We start from the raw sequence: 22,690 nt of genomic DNA on the forward strand, positions 1-22,690 counted from the left end.
AGAGACAGTTCATCCATTATGTGGCAGCCTGAGTTCCCTGGAATTTGCTTCAGGGATGAGGTTATGTGTATGAGGCTCTAAGAGGAACCTCAGGCAAATTTGTCTGATGTACCACACCCATGCCTCTCCTCTTGGTCCGCAGACCACAATCCCTCTCCACAGATCTGTTTCAAAGCCTTCTTGGATGCTTTTGCCTGGCTGGAATGTGTCCCTGACAATATTACTTGTTGGCCCAGATGGAGGACAGAGAGTGGTGTGTGAGTCTGCACAGAAACCAGCCAACTGTACAGTGGTCAGATCCACTGCTCCACCCACTTCTGCCTCAGAACACAGTTGCCAGTGGCTTCTGATCCCCAGCAAGCTGCCCAGAAGGGAATGTAGCCCGTGGGCTGACAAAGTTTCTCCACTCCTGCACCAAAGTGAGTCTCCTTCCTGTACTACATAGTTCATGTAAGAATAAGCCCTGGGCCGTATGAGAGGAGTCTTCCTGTAAATGTGGTATGGGAAAATTCCAGAATGTTGAATCTTCAGCTGATATTGCTCAATAAAGTCCAGGTTCAAGCCATTTAGGTAACTTCAGAAGAGACTCCCCAGAAAAATATATATCTTAAAACACTTAAAGAACACTTGAGTATGCGCAGGATGATGAGACATTGCATGTGAGTGGACATCCCCCCCCCCCTCGGACTCTACCACAGCAAACACCAAGGAAACATTGGTGTACAGTTTTCTTTTAATTTTTTTTAAAAAATTCATTAAGAGTTTCAGAACAAAATGTTTTCTAAATACATTTACATTAACCCGTACCAATGGCTTCAAGTTACAAGAAAGGAGATTCTGACTGAACATCAGAAGAACTTTCTGACAGTAAGAGCTGTTTGACAGCGGAAGGGACTCCCTTGGGAGGTGGTGGACTCTCCTTCCTTGGAGGTTTTTAAGCAGAGGTTGGATGGTCATCTGTCATGTATGCACATAAACATAAAGCATAAGGCAAAAAACAGTTGTTGATAATACTGCTACACTATTATGTAAAAGATATAAAGGATAGGTATAGGAAAGTTGACAATTAAGCATTTGAGGGTCAAACAGGTGGAAGGATTATGGTTGTGTTTCTTCTGGCCAAGGTAAACTTAGAGCAAGTTACTTGTCCCAGAGGTCCATAGCTGCTGGAAGAAGAGTGGGATGTATCTGATGGTTTTTAACAAAGTCTGAAAATTCCCATTAGACTGCCATAAAGGAAGCTAGTTTTGCCTTTCAATTTAGGAATCTGACTTGCCATATAAGTTTTTCCTGTAGAGCAAAGCTCCAAAAGTTATTCCATCAGTTTGTTAGAATGAAATCACGAAGTGTCTTCCAACCTTGAGATTCTCCAGCTGCGAGAATCAGAAGGTAAGCACTTGGATTTAATGCCCTAATTTATTGCTTCAAATATCAATGTCCTCATTTTTTTTCTTTACATGCCAAAAGTAAAGCAAGTTTTGGAGAGAAATGAATATTGACTTTTAAAAGGTAAGGGAAAGGACCCCTGACAGTTAAGTCCAGTCGTGAACGACTCTGGGGTTGCGGCACTCATCTCGATTTACTGACCGAGGGAGCCAATGTTTGTCTGCAGACAGTTTTTCTGGGTCATGTGGCCAGCATGACTAAGCCACTTCTGGCGAACCAGAGCAGCGCATGGAAATGTCATTTACCTTCCCACCAGAGCAGTACCTATTTATCTCCTTGCACTTTGATGTGCTTTCGAACTGCTAGGTTGACAGGAGCTATGGTTTAAAAAAATTCTGCAGATATCTGAAACCATTTTTGTTGAACTTTTGGACATTCTCACCACATACGAAAATAAAAAGATGTTATTTGTGTAGATTTAGCTGTGTTTGCTAAAATTCTTCTTGAATTCTTTATCCAGAACTGTCCACCTAGCCTGATATCCTCTCTGCTTTTAATTCTTTATTAACACCACTTGTTATGACCAGTCATTCTATGTTTCCAAATACTTTGCCTTAAAGTAACTTTAAATACAGAAAGCTTCAGAAAAATGTTTTCATACCATCACTTTACAGACAGACTTTCTTTATACCATTCTACTATTATCTATAAAATAAGTTAATTTCACACATTCCCCTCCACTATGATGGTTTTAAAAAGGCATCTTACATAAACATACTTATCACTGTTGTGTAATAGATTTCAAAACAATGGACTGACAGTAATCATTGTAGAAAGTAATTTCTGCAAGTTAACTTAACCTCTATTTAACCACAATTACTGAATTCATCACAGATTTGTGCTGAGATCAAATGAAAGAAAGTACAATTTCCTATGGGGAATTAACAGATTATCCTAAAATCATATTGTGGGCCAGGTGCTAACCACAGGAAACCGTTTGATCATCTCTGTTGGAAAATCTGAGTAGCTAAACAGATTTCGTTAAGCGACTAAAATAGTTTCTCTGAAAAAAAGAAATCTGCAAGCACTGATTATTTTGATTCAAAGCAACTTTGGAACAAACAGTTCCTTCATTGCCTCCTTCAGAGACACAAAATTGCTTATCAATGGCAGGAGACAAAACTATAATTGTTTCAGGGAGGTGAAATAATTTTGAAAGCGTATCACGGCTTGTGGTGTCCATACTCTTCTCACTTTTCTCTCTGGCAAAGTTTGTGCAATTTAATTTTAAAAAGAAATCCCTCAGAAACCAGGGCAGGGGGAAAGAAATATGTATTGTTGCACACAACCCCAATCTCTGAGCAGTGCGAGATTCCAAGGGTTTCAGACATGCTTTACCCCAGGGTTTGTTTCTCCTTTTGGGACTGTGGCACAGCGGAGACTATGACATATGTTTTATTTACACATATATACAAACTGAGCCGACAGTGGAGGGGTTCACAGCATTAACAGTCCAAGAGGGTCTTGCTGGATCGAAATAGCCATCAGCCATTGTGCTCTGCCTGCTGCTTTGTGTCTCAGTCTCATAACTCCTAACTCTAGATCCCATCACAGCAACCCCAACTCTAATCTGCTGGCTTCTATCTGTTGAAGGAGGAAGAGGCCCCATTCACTTGCAATCTCTGACAAAGTCTCACAATCCTTTGTTCTTCTTAATGGCCATCCCCAGGCTATCACCTCATGAGGATGTTAGCCTGGCTTAATTATCTTTTAGCACTTGGCTTAATTAAAGGATTAGCAGTGTCTAGTACACAGCTTCATACACTTGGGTCTGGTTTAATACAAACGGGTTTGGCATCTAGTCTTAACCCCTGGCCTTAATTAAATTCTATCTCCTATTAGTCCCAAGAATTTAGGTATTTTGAGCAACCACAAAGTCATACCAATATTTACACCACAAATAAAAAAACCCTCATGCATATAAACCAAGAATGGGGGACTTTTGATCCTCCAGATGCTGCTGAACTCCCATCATTCTCAGCAATCATGGCGACTGGCCTGGAAATACACTATGGGAAGCAATGACTCTTTCAACCCAGTTTAACTCTGTCCAGACTAATTGCTGGCCTCCAGACAGTGTCATTAGGATGCAGATTAGACCATCCCTCAGCTGTCTCCTAGTGGCAGCCATTCCAGCAACCCTGATCTTTTCCCATCCCAGCTGATCATTATAAAAACTAACTTTGAGAACTGGTGCCTGAGGTTGCTTCCCCCCCTCCTCACCTCTTTTCCTTTTATGTCTTTTCGATTGTAAACCTGATGGCAACCTGACTACCTCATTTTTGATCATTTGTAAGCTTCCTTGGGAGCCTTCTTGACTGAATAACAGGGCAACGATGCTAATAAAAAGTATATTCCTAAGAGAAGCAACATGGGAAAGGAAGAGCCATTTACCTGAACATTAAACTAAATCTCAGCACCAGTTTCCCAACCAAAATCCTGGGGCGGGTAGTCTCTGTCCTTTTCCTGGCAGAAAAAGAGGCTCCACAAGGTTGGAAGGGTGCTCCACTGCCACTGATTTCCCTGCTCCTGCTCCAGTGTAAGTGACTGAACCTTAGGAGAGAGGCAAAGAGGAGCAGGTGGGCACCATTTGTGCTTCGCAAGCGCCCTCCGATTTGTTTGCAAATCTGAGAATCAAATGTTTGGTGGTAGGGACATTAGATTTAAGCCCTTTGCAAAGCCTTGCCCCACTTGAAAGCAAGCGGCAGGATGGTCACACATCTCTGGTGAGAGCTAAACCTCTTCATTTGTTGCCCATAATTTCTGATAATTTAGTCTACTTGAAAAGAAATGAATGTGACTGTAGGAAAGGCAGTAAGTTCAAAGACCTGGAAAGGACTGACAATCAGCTGGGCAAGCATGGAAGGGGACCTAGGAGACTATGCAGACCAAGACTGTGATCAAAAGGCACCTCAAATTTATCTACCCTAAGTGGACAGAGAAAATGGCGGAAGGGAAAGGGAGACCATTTCAGCAAGTATCTCTAGAGGACAAAAATACTTTCATTTTCCCAAAGGATTTGTTTTTCTGGCACCAGCAGCAATTCTGTTGGCAGCCTGGCAGTCTTGCTTTCTCTACAATGCGTTGACCCTAGTCTCTCTCTCTCTCTCCCCCTCTCTCCCCTCTCTCCCTCTCCGAAAAGAGGTATTTTGTCAGAAGGATGTCTTCTGAGAAATCTCAGCTCAGTTCTAAGAGTGCAGCTCACTGGAATTCTTACCCTAGTAATCTTATCCGCCTCCCTGAGCTACAATTCCCAGCAATCCCTCGGAAGAAAAGACTATTCAAACAGATTAACTATGCAGTGTATATTAATCCTCAGTGTTTACACCAGGGTAGGAAACTGTTTGGGGGCAGAGGGTCACTTTACCCTGGAGGAAGCTTGGGGGGTGGGGACATACTCCAGTCATAGAAAGGCCAGACCCCAATGTGAGCAAGTCTGGAAAGGACAGAATCACAGATCCTTTCTATGCATTCACACACACATCAGTCCTGTCTGGGTGTTCAGTGAAGTCATTAAAAGAATTACACAAGGGGGAATATGAAGGCACTCTGCCAAGTCCTGCTCTCTCCAAGGCATCATCATTTTCCTATTTTCAGATGTCCATGAGCTTAAGGGCAGAGATCTGAAGTGAGAAGCCTCCTGGATGCTGCCTGTTCTATTCAGAACCTTGACTGTGTAGGGTTCGTGGCATTTTTATTCTATGTACTGAGAAAGGGAAGCTCTTCCATGCAGGAAATATTCCCTCTCAGCACACACAGAGAAAAACATGTCACCCAGCAAGACACTTCCCTTCTGGTGGAGGTGGTATGTGCCACTCAGCAGAGTGCACCATAAATTGCAGCCTCATGTATAGCTAGATTATACGGATAAAGGACAACTCATAACATACTGTTAAAACAAACAAATTCCATCAACCTAGCAAAAAAAAAAAAAGAAAGTTATTTTCTTAACTGGAACTTGAGGAAAAACTTCACAACGATATATTGCAAACCTAAAGTTCCTCTCAAATATTCAGTTCTCTGCCAACATTTTAGTGCCAAGAACTCTATGAAGTTGTCTTTAACAAGATATTACAGATTGGTCCCACTGTGCTAATCAGAATGTTCTGGTTAAGTTATTGCTGTTTCTGGCACCAGTTAATGAACTGATAGCTTTATTCCCTTCTCTCTCTCTCTCTCTCTCTCTCTCTCTCCCACAAGCAGTTTTCACTTTAGGCCAAGACATGTCAAACTGATAATTAAGTCTCCCCTCCGACAGGTCCGTAATAAAATAATTAACGTCACCATCTTTACAGAACTAGTCTCCAAATGGAGAATGTGCATAACTGATGGGATAATAAGTTTGATTTCATGAAGGGTACATATTTATGTCTGACAAGCTGCCAGATTTTTTCCTTTAAATTTGTAATTTTCTGTTGTTTCAATCTACTCCAGTGGTGCAAAGATTAATTATCAGTTGTATTTCATCTTTGGTGGATGGGGACAATGGGCATTTTTACGTACATTCTTCACAGAGTAATCCTAACATCATCATTATATTTAACATAATGTTTTCAACTGTCCAAAGCATTGCACATGCAGCATGGAGTCCATTTCGAGGATTTCAACTTGAACCTCTCTATAAAGGAGGTCAGTATTATTACCACCACCCAATATTGCAGGTGAGGAGCCTGAGCTTCAGACAGACTGGCTTGCTCAAGGTCACCTGGGGAGAGCCAAAATTTGAATCCCTAAAAATTATTTGGGATGAGGAAATGTTTTTTCGCATTTGTGACTGTTGGGCATGGGCACAGCCCTTCTCTTTCCTGGCATAAAACTGAGCATTCCTCACGACTGTGTCAACTCACAGCAAACACTCCTAGGTATTAAAACTTCCTTCTTGTAATTTTGGTTAATGCAGTTCACCTGTGATCCAGTTCATGAGGAGTTCTGTAGTTCTTTCTAGTTAAAATAAGGCAGCTCTTTTTCTAACAACTGTAACACAGTGTTTTATGGGGGCAGCCAACTCTCTCTCTCCAGGTTTTTTTTTTCAAAAAATTTTTTAGGGGTACTCTCATTATGACTCAAGAAAACCACCATTTTATAGTTCAAATAGGGGGAAATAAATACAACAAATGGATAAAGTATAAAGATTCAAAAAATGTTTAGGGGTATGCATACCCCTGTGTCCCCCCAGAAAAAAGCTCGCTCTTTCTTTCTTTCTTTCTCTCTCTCTCTCTCTCTCTCTCTTTTCGGGGGTGGGTGGGTGGGGTGGGTGGATGCAGGTGTGTGTGTGTGTGTGTGTGTGTGTGTGTGTGTGTGTGTATGGAAAATACCTCTTCTTGCAACTCTAATTTTGAGAACTTCTGACATTTCTAGATAAGTAAACTCTTAAGGTTGAGACAAAGAGGTCTAATTTCATGTTTATGCTTACCTCATTTGGGGAATTAGCATGAGTCGCTCCTTCATGCCAGGAGAGCAGCTCTCTGATTCCTTCTCCAGGCTCTTTACAGACAGCTCCCCAGTCAGAGCATCTGTTAGGTGTGGCATGTGGTCACATGCCTCTCCATGTTGACAATGAGTCACAGAAGCTCCTCCTGGGAGCTTTCTCTGTGCTTGGGTCAACAGCAACTCTGGCTAGCCCTTATGTTGTCAGTCTTCCTCCTTCCACCAGTGTTTCTTTTACAGAAAGATCTGAGGGCGTGTGAAGGTCAGCAGCTATGTTTGGCCCCAGGTGTTTTCTATCTGACCAGTCATGCCACCTAACAGGAAGGGGAAACTGATGCTTACAAACACTCCTCCTAGCCATTCCTTACCACAGGCATGGGGAACCTTTGGCCCTCCAGATGCTGCTGAAGTAAAACTCTGATCAACTTTGTTGGCTTTGGCTGATGGGAGTGGTAGTTTAGCTATGACTGGAGGGCCAAAGGCTCCCCACACTGGCCCTGTTGGGAAGCATTGTTGACTGTGGCCCTGATCCTGCATCTAAGCAGGTAGGAAACAGAGAATGCAGCAGAGCAGTCCCTAGAAGTCCATCACAGTGACATTTGTTGTGTGTGGTGTTTTGCATTTTTCAACACCATTAACTAATCACAAGTATTTAATGGAAGCTGTAAACAAGGCAGGATAAAATTGTCAATAGTGTCACGTGCTAAAATAGTACAAGTTACACATTCATACCCTATGTTGTCCTAGTCAAATATTCCTCTTTGGGCACTAAACTTTCACGGCAATGCTGAGGGGGAAATAGAAAATCAAAGAAGATGTATATAAAATGACAACAGTGCAGAAAGAGTGAAATGAGTTCTCAGTTGCAGCAACTATCCACATGAGAATAGTTGCTAAAATGGGCAAAATAAATAATGTGGAAAGCAATTGCTTTTCCTCCTGATAAAGCTGTCTACATTGGGTAATGTGTGTTACCAAACTTGTGGCAAGAATGATTAATGTATTAATTATTATATGGCACAGATTTGTGTTACTACTATTTGTCTTGCTAAATGCTTTAACATTTTGGTTCTTTCGTTTGAGAGGATGGTGCTGCATCCAGTATGAAGCAACTGCCCTCTGATCCATTAGTTTGACTGAAAGCACAATGATCTGTCAGTTGAAAATGCAAGTTACTATACAATTAGAAGTGCCCCCTGAGAATCAGTCTCTAGGTTACACTGCCTATAGCACACTGGCCCACAACTTAATATACATGGGTCTGGCCAATGTGGTGTCCTCCAGATACTGAGGACTACAACTCCCATCATTCCCAACCATTAACCATGCTGGCTGGGGTTGTTGGGATTTGGAGTCCAAAAGATACAGAGGGCACCACATTGGCTGCCTCTAGCCTATAGGAACAGCACCCTCATGGTTTTCTCCAGGTTGGTTGCATAGTTTTCTGCCCATTCCCATGTAGGGTCTTGGGCATGAATGGAGAATAGGCAGAAAATTCACAGCATTCACTGGTGAGGAAAGGAAAAATTCACAATACAATGGTCCCAAAACATTCAGCACTAAACGATATGCCCAAGGAAATGTCCCTCTCCAAGGCAAGTAAAATATGGGTCAATTCTGCAAGGGGAAACAAATGGAGCCTGTGAAATGTCTGTCAAATTGTATCAGTTCAGAGTGCATGTGAGAGAATGCAACACAACGTCCTCTTTCCCCAAACATTCTAAATTTTGCATATTAGGGCTGCAATCCAGCATCCATGCTCCTGGAAATAAGCCCCATGGTATTCAATGGAACTTATTTTTGAATGGTCATATATAGGAAATATTGTATGTGGGAGAAACATTCACAGATTTCATCACTTACTGGCCATTCTTTGTCTCTGCATTGTCACAAGAAGCCACTATAGTTGAACAGAGTGACTCAAAAGGCAGTTGGTACCTGCCAACCTAGCAGTTCGAAAGCACATCAGGTGCAAGTAGATAAATAGGTACCGCTCTGGCGGGAAGGTAAACGGCGTTTCCGTGCGCTGCTCTGGTTCGCCAGAAGCGGCTTAGTCATGCTGGCTACATGACCCGGAAGCTGTACGCCGGCTCTCTCGGCCAATAAAGCGAGATGAGTGCCGCAACTCCAGAGTCGGTCACAACTGGACCTAATAGTCAGGGGTCCCTTTACATTTACCAAGTGTCAACAGGTGCTGCTTGCCAAAGATTCATTGTAATTACTATGACCACAATCAAATAAACTTAAATGCAACTTGTGTAACAGTTAATTGACCAGTTCAATGCACATTTCTCCCAATAATTTTTGTGTAAGTGTACAATGGATATTGTTGCATGCCAGCCCAATCTCTGAGTGGTGTGGGATTTCAGGGGTTCCAGGTGCTAGGAACTCCTTGGGTACAAACAGATGTCAAACATTGTGCTCTGTGTGCGGCTTTGCATCTTGGTCACCTAACTCCTAACTCTACCCTAAGCTCTGGCTTTACCGGTTGAAGAAAAGAGGCCCCAACCATTTGCTATCTGATGCCCAATTCCTCTGATCCATCACCTCACTTTGGAAGCTTAATCTGACTTAATTCCAGGGGATTAGAAATGTCTAGTGTACAACTTAATATACATGGGTCTGGCCCCAGTTTTAACACTCTGAGCCTTGATTAAATTCTAACACTTACTGTTCCAGGAATTTAGAAATGTCTAGCACAGATTCATGATAATTTCATTGCCCTTTGATGTGGAAAAGAACTCAGAGTTCCTATATGTTCGTATAGATGATTCACTGAAGTGGCTTGGCACAAGTTTTAAAGTGGCAATTTCACCATAAGAAGAAGAAGAAGAGTTTGGATTTGATATCCCGCCTTTCACTCCCTTTAAGAAGTCTCAAAGCGGCTAACATTCTCCTTTCTCTTCCTCCCCCACAACAAACACTCTGTGAGGTGAGTGGGGCGGAGAGACTTCAAAGAAGTGTGACTGGCCCAAGGTCACCCAGCAGCTGCATGTGGAGGAGTGGAGACGCGAACCCGTTTCCCGAGATTACGAGACTACTGCTCTTAACCACTACACCACACTGGCTCTCAAGGGTCATAAGCTATGACCCTTTGGTAAATGAATAATCATTGGTTCCAGAGGGCTGAGGTCTCTTTGGGACTAGATTAAGGTTACCAGACGTCCCCATTTCCCAGGGACAGTCCCCAGATTTACAAATCAGTCCCCATACAAAATCCATTGAAGTTGCAAAGTGTCCCCGGATTCATTGAAAAAAATATGGTAACCTTAGACTAGATGGGAAGTTCCACAGAGGACTAGAAGAAAGAGGAGATTCTTGCAAAAACCATCTCTTCTCCTTTAGTGCTTATGGAAGCTTCTGCTGGATCAAGACTCCCATTAGTGGAGGGACGAAACCCTATAAATATTTGTTTTCCTGAAGATGAAATAACATTGAAGCAAATAAATAAAGAATATGCAAAGTTCTTATTCATTCTGATTAAAAATATACAGCCTTGCTACCGCTTATCTGCAGTACTAGATGAAATGTACATTATTTAAATGTTTAAACTGAAATAAGTTAAATCACGGCATTGTAAAACAAATGCATAGTTGCACCTGAGCATTTCTGGATTTAATGCATTTTTTAAAAAGGGGTTTTTTAAAGCTATCTACTACAACAACCTGCAGCACAGTTCTGTCTTATTCATCTGCTGATAACCCTCAAGATACATGTCATTTGTTAAAGTTAGACAGATGAGCGGAGAGGGAAAAATTGGTTCGATCATTTCTTGGCTGGCTGACTTAAAAAACCCCATCATTTGACACCAATTTCTTGAATGGATGGCTGCAAGCAAAATATAAACAAATGAATAATTAAGGCTGGAGTCTCCAAGCCAGATTGAATAGCTTCATCAACAAACAGGGGATAGGAGGGAGAAAGCTATTGCAATTTGCCCCGGCCGAGAATCCAGGTCTCTTAAGCTTAGTACAATTACTCACTCCGGCATGTGTATGGGTCTTTAAAAAAATATTATTAAGAAGGGACTCATCCTTCATGGATATCAGAAGCAAAGAAGGGCAATTTGGGCCCTTCTGCATATTTCCTAGAACCTTGCAAGAACGGGCCTTAACAGTGTGGAACAAGTCTTTAATGGTATAATAATCAATTAACCGGTTGAATGGCACATGACAGGACAAAGTTGCCTGAGTTTCATATGTGAATTGTGCCTTAAGAATCAGCTCCAAACCATATGCTTTATGTAGCACTATGTACAGGGAAACTGAAACATTCACATTTAGTGGGAGTCATAGAGGCGTTTGGCTCTCCTAAAATACCATCCTCTTCAACAGTTCCTAAAGGAAGACAGAAACACTTGTGCATGAAAAGGTGGGGCTGCAGCAGAGCGGTGGGGGAGACCTCAGGCCTGGGGGACTCTCCTTCCTCAAAGAAGCTTGGATGGCCATCTGCCATGGCTGCTTTAGTTGAGATGCCTACATTGCAGGGGGCTGGACTAGATGACCCCAGAGTCTCTTCCAGTTCAACAGTTCTATGATTCTATGGATGGAGACAGGTGGGTGTAGAATCCTTTCACTTTTGTGTAGCTGCAGTGCAGCCTACTGTACAAGGTTAAGGGTCATATCCACAGCATTGTCCACGTCTGCTTCTGGCCATCACAGCATTTGCCTCTAGCCCAGGCAACCTAAGGCCCAGGGGCTGGATGCAGCCCAATCGCCTTCTCAATCTGGCCCACGGACGGTCCAGGAATCAGCGTGTTCGAGTAGAATGTGTGCTTTTATTTAAAATGCATCTCTGGGTTATTTGTGGGGCATAGGAATTTGTTCATTTCCCCCCCCCCCCAACATATAGTCCAGCCCACCACATGGTCTGAGGGACGGTGGACCGGACCACAGCTGAAAAAGGTTGCTGACCCCTGCTCTGGCCCCATCTATGGCCCTTGGAAGGATACTAGTGAGGTAATGCAGCCCTAGAGATGAAATACTATGGAGTCTGGGAACCCAGCAGCATATGCAGGGGGAACAAACCCAGTCTCAGACACAGATGTTGTCACAGAAAGTGAGAATTAGAAGCATGCACAAGCAGCTGTCTCACTGCTTTTGATATCTGGGGGCAAGTCAAACACTACATAAGCACGCACACTATATTGTGTGTAGATGACCCCTGGGATCCCTTCCAACTTTGTATGATTGTATGATTTCACAAATATTTTATGTAGAACATATTAATCCACTTTTGCAGACCTGGAACGGGAATAAGCTACTAGCACAAGATTCATTTTTCATTTTAAGATAGCAACATAGAGCTTTTTTTCTATATAGGAATTAGGATAAAATGTTAGGAAGTTAGGAATTGCAGCCTCCTCCCCCAAAGGAGCAGAAACTTACAGTAATGAGCATCTTAAGTTGTGCTGAAGAAGTGTGCATGCACACGAAAGCTCATACCAAGAACTAACTTAGTTGGTCTTTAAGGTGCTACTGGAAGGAATTTTTTTATTTTTACTATGGCAGACCAACACGGCTACCTATCTGTAACTTAAGCTGTGCTGTGTGTGAACAGGAAGAAATAAAGGGCAGGAATTCCATAAAGCAAACCTTGGAAGAATTTTTAAGAAATATTTTATTGATTTTGTTAAGGAGTGCAAATATAGCAAAAAGTAAGAAAATTAAGACTCCAAGATGTAAACCGTAAAACATCACAGCCTAGAAGGACAAAAGTACAAAAATACAGTAGAATAATAAGGTACACAAAGTTTCCCTTTACAAACAACAAAGATATTGAAATAAAAGTATTCTTCACCCATGAGTTCCATCATTATTCAGAACAAAGGTTCTATGAAATTTCTTAGATGAACCAGATGAGCATATACTGGTGACACTGAGCAATTGTGTGCCTTTATAATACACAATAAAATCATGCCATATAGCAAAAAAAATTAAAAAAGGAAAAGAAAATGATCATTCGTATTCTGCCCTTTAGTTAGTTTTAGTTTATGTGATATCTTTCAAGGAGGGAAGATAGAAGGAATTTTTGAAGAATGAAACTCACTTTTCAGTAAACATTATGGGGTAGAATCCAATCGATACTCGTGCCGTTGCTCCAGCCAGACATCCACCAATGGAAGTCTCTCTTCCCAATTTCCTTTCCCTGCCTTCTGAAAATCTGTTCTGAAAGGTGGGGAGGCACACTTCAGAAGAGACTTTTTGGGAACACTGGGAGCTGCAGCAGGAATTGGTGGGGGGGGGGAATACCCTCCTCTCCTCCTTCATGGGCATCTCCCACTACACCAAAAGTCTTTGCTCTTTAGTATAAAGGGGCACCCATTTTGTACAACTGTATAGCAGGATGCTGACCATGGGGAAGAGCATTGCCGAATGATAGCAGTGCACCATGTGACGTGCTATGTGGAAATATAGCTTTAATTCAGCATCCAGCTTATTGTGGAGGGGCACTGCTTTCAGAAGCTCTGTATTGAAGTAACCATTGTGAATTGAGGACCAGTGGAGGCTGCTCAGTTTGGATGAATGGGGCATTGCCCCTCCTAGTTCAGGCTGTCCTCAGCTAGCCACCACCTACCTGCTTTCTTACTTACAACCAACCTAGGGGATAGTGCTGCCTATCTGCTTCCTGTTCCTTAGCAGCGGGGAGGAGAACGGGGGTAGCAATAGATTTAGTTGGCTTGACTTGTCATTGGCTCTGGCTCCACTTATCCCTTGGCTCCTTGCCTTCCTCCCTACTAGTCCTAATGGATGCCATCTGCTACTGCTGAGGACCACTTCTTTGCCTCTTACAACAACTTTGAGCCCCAAGTCCAGAGCTTCAATCAAACCTTTGCTACGTGCACTAGACATATCCAGATGAACACACTCTCTTCCAAAAGATCACCAACCTGGCTATCCTGTTTTCTTACGCATTTTGTCATCTTGCTGTTACACAACATTTAATAATCACTTGATTTATCTATGTATCTTATTTCTAAGTGCAGTGCATTATATGTAGGACTTTTTTGTTATGGGAGAAGATCAGGGCAGACGGGCAAGTGCTTCAGTATCTGCTGATATGAAGAGAAGAATAAAAAATCCCACACCAGTTTCGCTAATCCCCTCCGATATTTTCTGTGACCAGCCATATATTTATCAGGCTGAGTAACATTCTGCTGTTGACTTCCTTGCCACTGCTTGTAAATCTCCAAACACACTTTGATTACAGATAGGCAGAGTTCAGGCTGGCACTGAAGAATCTCTTCACATCCAACTGTTTGTGCTGCTGTCTACGATTCAAGGGAGCTTGCTTTGACAGATGGTATTGGAAAAAGTGTTTGATGAAAGCAAACACAATGTCACAAAATATGACTACAACTGCAAAGGCTGAGGTGGGGAGGGAGAGAAGGAGCAATCCTTCTCTGTTCCTTCCACAGCTATTTATACCATTCAAATTCAATGTAAAAATGACAGTATTATAACCTCTCACACAAACCCCACTATCCCTTCATCTCTCTGGAAGGTGTAGATAACTAGGGAAAAAATAATAATTGGCATAGGAGCATAGGAAACTGCCTTATTCTGAGTCGGACAATTGGTTCATCTAGCTCAGGAGATGCTGAGGACTGAACCTGAGGACTGAACCTCCTTCCGCATGCAAAGGAGATGATGTACCACTGAGCTACAGCCCTTCCCAAAATATGTTTGGAGGGAGGAGTTAGAACAAAAAATACTCAATAGTTAGTACCTTGAGCAACCTCTGTATCCAGTTCCCAATGTGTCACAGGTCTTGTTTCTTCAAAAATGTATATATACCACCTTTGCCAAAAAGGTCTCAGGGCAGTTTATAAGAATGAATAAGAGAAGGGATGCAGGGCCACTCCACCTGTACAGCTGACAAACAACTGTTGGTGCCTCCTGTTCTTGGTTTTTTCCATCCTAGTTGGTCTTTAGAACAACTTAAACCAGAGTTTGTCTATTTCCTCTTCTCTCCCAGTCCATTCCCCTGTTGGGTCTTGTCTTTGTAGATTGTAAACCTGGGGTCAGGGACTGCCTTTTCTGTGATATGAAAGCCACTCTGGGAGCCCTTTTTTTGTCACAAAGATCCAAAGGGAGATTGAGGCAAGTAATGCTAACAGCCTGTTTAATAGCTTGCTTATTCATGCCGTATTAGTGAGGATATAGTCCTCACTAAATCAGCTTGGGACTATTGGTTTATTCAGAATTGGCCATGCACTGGTATGCAGTCAATGATAGTGGGCAATAGCAGCAAGGGATAGCACTACACCAAAGAGCTGCAAGATGGCAGACATTAACACATCCCACATATTAGCTGAGGGATTGCCTTCTAAAGGGGGAAAGGGGGGAAGGGAAGGCTTAGACTTAGACTTGCTGGCATCTCACAATATTGCCATGCCCCAGTCACAGCTGCAGAGTGGCTATACTTCCACGTTTATGGCCTGCGGTACTCATTCAAGTCCTGCATTGCCTGTTGAGGAGATTCAAAATGAAAGCAAGGTTCAGAAAAAAATGGGTGTCATTTCAGTCTTTCAAGGAAAGACATCTCATAGTTCTTAGGTACCCATTTATTGGATCATTTGTAGCAAAGCATCATAAGACTCAGAGTTCTTGGAGTTCAATAAAGGCCTATTCAATTATAGTCACAGCTGCTTGCCTCCCCCCCCCCCCCGTTTGTTTGAAACTCTTGCAAATATGGACAAGAGCAGGTGCCCATGTGGTGCCCTTCAGTTACAAGAAAATTTGTACGCTGAAGTTTTACAGCCTGATCTAAAACACAGTGCAGACAAAACAGGGAATTATAGTCATCTATTTATTGGAGAACTGTTTCCCACTTCACATTTCTACAGAGATATATTAGGCATTCCAGAAACATCTGTTAAACAAAACTGAAAAGTTAACAGTAAATAGAGTGGAGCTCTTTGATAGCCATTTTTCAGCCAGCTGTCCATTGTCTGTGTTAATAAAGACCAGCTTGAGACAGCTTCCAATTAATAAGAAAACATGGAAATCTGAAGGTATTTGTTGACCCCTTATATATTGCTGTCCCAGTTTTGCACATTATGTTATCTGTGCCAACTAGGGAAAGGGGGTGGGGATTCATTTCAGATTGCATTGTAATGTGAAGCCACCTAATTCACACTTCCCAAAGCATGATGTGAACTGAAACACATCTATGATTTGGAATTTGATTATCTCCAAATTTTGTAAACAGATCACTACCTCACTTCTCCAAAACACATATATTAGAGGACCGTGTGCATGGAAATCTGTATATCAGTTAAAGCGGTGCGCAAAAACGCATTGTATTGAAATAAATGGCTTACAAAAATGTGTAAATTAGAGAAAATATATACCATATTTTTCGCTCTATAGGACGCACCGGACCATAGGAGGGGGAGAACAGGAGGAAATTTTTTTTTTCTTGTTCTCCCCCTCTAAAACAAGAGCAGGTTGGGGAACAGTGCAAAGGCTGTGCGCAGCCTTGCCGCTGCCCCCCGAGCTTGTGGGGCTGGCGGTGGGGGGAAGCGCTGCTTTCCCCCACCACCAGCCTCAAAGATCCCTGAAGCTTTTGGAGTGCAGCGGGACCTCACTGATGCAGATGCAGAAATAGGCAACCTGAATTTAAGATTTGAAAAATGAAAAAAAGAGAGAAAAACCAATAATTGAGCAATTCATATACTCCTAATGTCAGCACACCCTGGAATCCGTTATTGTTTCCAGTTTCCCCTCTCTCAACATTTCCCCCCTCCCATGACCACCGAATCTCAGCCCACTGGCTGCAACCTTGTGCTCGCAGGGCAGGAATGCATTTGGCTGCTGCTGTTAGTCAGCGCTTCATGACTCTTTCCATGTCCTTAGACAGCCATCAATCACAATGCAATCACACAACTGTCTGAGACGTTTTGCCGATAACCTTTTGGTTTTAACTTGAGAGGCAGTTGACAAGAGCTGAATTAAAACAGCTGCTTACTACACTTGTTGTGCTTGCTCCCCCTCTCTCCACTGAAAGGTGAAGTGAAGCGAAGTGAATGGTTGTTCAAGGCAACTGGGTACAGATGGACACGGGCGATGATTACAACACACAGCGGACTCAAACATTTTAGCCTCTGCATTTTATCAAGTTATACGCACTGACCAGAGATGGATTGCTGTAGAGCAACAATGAAGGCCATCAATCCATACAACTGCAACACGCTTTGCTTCCAGTACTAATCCATCTAGAAAACTAGCCTCATCTATAACCAAGTAACCTCCAAATGAACGTTTACAAACAGCCCTTCCCAAACATAAAGCAAACAGTTTTTCCGCAACACCAGCCTAGTGCAATTCTGTGAAACCCCCTTCAATTAAAACTATGAAACCATGGGGCGGTTTGGTGTTTCCCTGTACTTTGATTCCTTTGTGCATAACCACATTGTACAACAAGCATATTACCACAATTTTTCAAGTTAAAACAGAGTAGCATTTTTTCTTAGCTGTTTGTGCTGATTGTTATTTGCTACAGTTTGATAAAGTGAATTAATATACCAGTGCATCAGAACAGGATGCTATGTAGAAATATTCACCAAATGGACACTATTTATGTCTACGGGTTTTGAACTATCAATCTCCTTTATAGGCAGCTTCTTTTTGTTCCCTTTTGTGAAATGAATTTTCACAGAACATCAAATAGAGTTTATCATATAAAGTTCCAAGACATTTATGGCTGTGAAGTTGAATCAAAACAGTTGTTTGTTACAATTAAGAGACAGTGAAAAGTTTCATACACTGAAATCAGTTCTCAATATTGAGCATATTATATTGATAAGATTTTGCTCCAGAGCAACATTTGTGGATGATATTTTTTAAAAAAAAATGCTATCTAACCAGTAAGCATTTAAAATGTTAAAAAAGATGCCTATTTTAAATCTGAATGATTACATTTTCCATAAAAAATATTAAAAATAAAAAACTAATTGCTTACCCTTTCTTCTTGTGCCTTCAAAGCGTCTGGATTCCTGCAAAGAAAAATATATTTATTTTTCGCTCTGCTTACATTTGTTTTTCAGAAGATCACATTTCCATTAAATCAGATGGTTAATGCTAATTTAATGATTCCATTAAAATTAAAAATGCTTTCATTCACAAAAGTGACATATACAAAGATACTGAGAGCCAGAGAAAGTAACAGCCTGATTATAATCATGTTTATCTTAAGATATGCTCCATTTTTAAAAAAGAACTTGCTTCCAATTAAACATTTTTCAGTCGCCTGCAGGGGAAAATATAGGCCTACCTCTTATGTCACAGAACGCCACATAAATCGTTTGTGTCTGATCAGGGCTGCTTTGTTCTTCCGCTCTGATCATGGTTTATTTTGCTCCAACCACAATAGGTAGCCAATAATTTTCATTGGTTTACAGACTGTGGTTTGTTTCAGTGAGTGAAACAAATGACTGAGCCTGGTTTGAGGCACAATGCTAAGCCAGGGATTATGTTATGTTTCTTCTCTGTGCTAGTGGGGAGGAGCAACATAGCTTACATCAGCCTGGGACAGCTCAGTTGGTAACATAGGTGCCAACCCCCTGGGGCCCTGGGTGCCTGAGCACCCACAAAATTCTCCATGAAGGGACTGGGTAACCACATATTTCAATACCAGGGTCATGCACGCTGCATGGCACCATGGCCCCGGACACCCACGGTTGGTAAAGCATGGGACTCTTAGTCTCAGAGTCGTGGGTTTGAATCTCACATTGAGCAAAGTATCCTGCACTGAAGGGGGTTAGACTAGATGGCCCACGTGGTCCCTTCCAACTCTACAATTCTATGATTCTATGTTCACAGTAAGCCATAAACTATTATTTACCGCGGCACGCAAACAAGATCATGAAGATATGCAGGTGGAAATAAAATTCTACTGAAATCAGTGGGTCTCATTTCTGGTAAACATGATTATATCATAGTATAGTAGCTGAGTGAAGCTAAGGAAACACCATCAAGAGGTGACAGTGCTTGGCCATTTTCCTGCAGTTAATTCTTCTCAATGTCCTTGCATATGTTGAAGTAGATACTTAAGTATCAGGTTACAATGGATGTTACAGTAGCCTCACAGACCTCATTTCCCATTCAGTTTCCGTTTCAATTGTAGAAGAAATTGAAAATGGGAATGAGCACAATGATCATATACTTACACTCTAATTCAAGTTGTCTTATTATTGACACCAACACTGAGAAATTTTGTGTACAAGTACAGGCAGGAACATGCTCTCAAAGAGGAATTTACAGTCAATAGAGACATTTCTAGATAGAAACACCAACACCTTATTACCAAGATCAGTGTCAAGCTTCGAAGTGATTTATGAACCCTTAGCAAAATGTGAACGCCTACATTTGAAAGGCAGTTGGTGAACCATTTCAAAATATATATTTACCAACACAACAGAACTCATCTGAATATATTTCAAACTATAAATTATTTCTATACGTCTAACTTCTACAATATTTGTAGACGTTGTATTTACTATTAATCCAACATATAGCTTTATCCAGCGCAGAGCTGCCATAACGGAAAGGCACACATGTTGAATTCCTGCCCATCACACAGCGGTTCAAAGCTCAAAGTCTTTGTCAAGGAAAAACAGTGGATAGCAGTGTGCTAGGAGAGGCCACAATCTTGATGTGGGCCTGTGTAAGTTCACTGTAGCCATTGACTCTGAACCAAGATCCTAGATTTTTGCCTGATACAAGAAGCTTGCTTTACTCTCCCATATAGTCACCATGTATTGCTCAGAGTGGCACAGACTAAGGGGGAATTAAACATAAAGTACCTAAAATTGATGTAAAACGTCAAGTGGACAGAGCAACACATGCAAAATTTATGTTTGTACAGTAGGCTGCTTTCTACACAAATAAGCACATACCCCTCTAAATTCTCCATTCACAAGCAAGGGACATGATCCAAGCTTGAAGATACATTCCAGCCAAGCAGTGGCGTAGCGTGGGGGTGTAGGGGGGGCCGGCCAGACTGGGCGCAACATCTGGGGGTTAGGGTTAGGGGGCGCAAATCCACGGGGTGGGGGTGCAAATTACTTGCCACGCTACGCCACTGCAGCCAAGCAAAAACATGTGGTGCAAAGCAATGAGGGGTGTGGCCTAGGAAGAGTTCAAAGGACCAGAGATATATTTAGTAAACATCAATTAAGTCATAATAAAGATAGAGAGAACTAGAGGACCGTGTTTTGTCCCCAGGTCCAAGATTCTCTACCACAACTTTAAGAGCTGTAGTGTGTGCACTCTGTGTTTCTCACAATCATTTCAAGACATACACAGATATAAAAATAAGGCAATGCATTTTTTTCTAAAAAAATGTTTAGGGGTACTCTCATTTTGACTCAAGAAAATCACCATTTTATAGTTCAAATCGGGGAAAATAAATACAGTAAATGGACAAAAGTACAAAGATTCACAAAATGTTTAGGGGTATGCGTACCCCTGCGTACCCCCAGAACAAAAGCACAAAGGTAATTTAATATTCAAGTGTTTCTTAATGTGCGGGGGGGGGGAGTGTTCCCACTTATCCTTCACATTTCTCCTAAATATATTTGATTACATACAAATCCAGGGCCAAATGGTTTGAAAGAAATGATAGTGAAATATCTTGCCTCAGGAAGAGTAATATTGCACCAAAGTTTTGAAATGGAGGCTTATAAATGGGGTTTATTTCCTAGGCATCATTTTAAGACAGCACATAATGAGAGCTAAAAATCTAATTTTGCAATGGCACAGGTCATATGTTTTGATGTGTTGTCTTGGTTTCAGGACGTTAATTTGCTTTGCCAAACCGTTTCATGAACAAGATTCTGCAAATCCTTTTGAATGCCGTTTAGCACGCACCACATTTTCTCTTCAGACCTCACTTTCGGAATCTATTATTCCCCACCCCCATGAATGCAATATAAATGAATTTAAAATACATAATTATTGTTTATGCCAAAGTCACTGTCACCTGCTCTTTTGAGGAGCGTTGTTTGCAAGATATTCACTGCTGTGCAATCTGCACTTCCAAAAGGAGGTTGTGGTAGCATTATCAGGTATGAATTGCCATCATTTTAAAAATGTTTTTCTATATGACAATGCTATCTTATGAAGCTAGTGCATAGCCTTATTGCACCTGAACTGAAGCACTTCAAGACACCTGGGTGAACCTTGATACAGTTTGACAACATCTCGGCACAAATAGCTTTTCTACTGTTATGAAAGACTGCCTCCAGCTGTCAAGCTAAAAAAACAATGACCACTTTGTGTTACCAGCTCTTGATTAATGCTGAAGTATGGTTCCTGCTGATAAGGAAAGTATTATTAAAACACAGTGTCAGATTTCAGGGGGGGGGAAGAAGAGGGTCCCCACCCATCCATTCCCCCCCCCCCCCGACAGTATGGATTACTATACTGTCACATATTATTTAGCAGGAATATTTATAACACAAACACTCGTTCACCTAATGGATTAAAACACTCTCACCATGTTTCAAAGCATTTCCTGCATGTTGTTTCTGGAATCCTTACAACAACTCTGTAAAGTAGGCCAGGACTAAGAGAAGGGTATAAGTAAGAGAACGTGAGGACGTGATTTATGGAACAGGTGCTCCTTTTGCACATAGCTCACAGCCGCAGAACACAATCCTCTGAATGATTCTTCAGAAGTAAGTCCCATTTAATGACCCCAATGGGATTATCCCTGCAGCATTAGTTGCTACACTATACCAAATAAAGTGAGAGGGACAGAGCTGAAAGCAGCATGACAGATGTATTTAAAAAGAATGCTTTCATACCACTGTATTAATATTCTCTTGGGAGCCATCCAGAGTGGCTGGGGAAATCCAGTCAGATGGGTGGGGTATTATTATTATTATTATTATTATTATTATTATTATTATTATTATTATTTACTACTGTTCTTAAAGAGCTGGTACAGATTGTTCTGTCTCTGGATAGAAAGCCTGAAACTTAATTATACAAATCCATTGAACAGCTCTTCAATGGCTGTCAGGCTAAAGACTAAACATCTGGAAGTAGGGCCATCTCAGCAATGTTTACTCAGAAGTCAGTTGTATAGTGGTACCTCTGGTTATGAATTTAATTCGTTCTGGAGACCCGTTCTTAACCTGAAACTGTTCTTAACCTGAGGTACCACTTTAGCTGATGGGGCCTCCTGCTGCTGCCAGCGCACGATTTCTGTTCTCATCCTGAGGTAAAGTTCTTAACCCGAGGTACTATTTCCGGGTTAGCGGAGTCTGTAACCTGAAGTGTTTGTAACCCAAGATGTTTGTAACCTGAGGTACCACTGTACTGAATTCAATGGGGCCTGTTGCAGATAATTGGGCTTAGGGTTGAAGCCTTTGATGCAATGATTTCAATAATGCAGCTACAATAAGTTTTCATGGCTCAACTAACCATGGTTTGTTGTTATGTCTGAACCCAGAACTGTGGTTAAACTGAACTGTGGGATTAAAGCCCTGTTTATGAGCCCTGTTTAAAGTTAGGACTGCTTTAAATGTGTAGTGAAGATGTGGCCTAAACAGAAAGCTAAGAAATATTTAAGGTAGCACCATCTCTGTACTGGACTCTAATGTGTTTTGCGTGGTGTTATGTATGGGTGCTTCTTTCAGCTCTTCCTACCAGCACGATCTCCTAAGATCCCCTCCATAAAGTCAGAGGGCACGGAGCTGTAGGGTGGCTGAGGCCCCAGAGCGCACCCCATCCCTATGGGTGCTGCCCACCCCACCCCTCCCTGCCCCTCCCTAAGGGTGTTATGTGTCCCGCCCCACCCCCCTGGG

The 22,690-nt window shown here is 41.9% G+C and overlaps 1 protein-coding gene across 2 annotated transcripts in view; it reads right to left on the reverse strand.

Moving 5' to 3' along the window:
• The window catches only part of FSTL4 (follistatin like 4), a 340,721-nt gene that overhangs the window by 299,082 nt on the left and 18,949 nt on the right, over positions 1-22,690 (reverse strand). For both annotated transcript variants that reach the window (XM_083488099.1, XM_083488098.1), the window contains exon 3: positions 17,839-17,872. In XM_083488099.1, the coding sequence (XP_083344225.1) occupies positions 17,839-17,872 (34 nt within the window). The remainder of the gene's footprint in view (positions 1-17,838; positions 17,873-22,690) is intronic.

Source organism: Podarcis liolepis (assembly GCF_965112155.1).
Source record: "Podarcis liolepis genome assembly, chromosome: 2".
Lineage (NCBI taxonomy): Eukaryota > Metazoa > Chordata > Lepidosauria > Squamata > Lacertidae > Podarcis > Podarcis liolepis.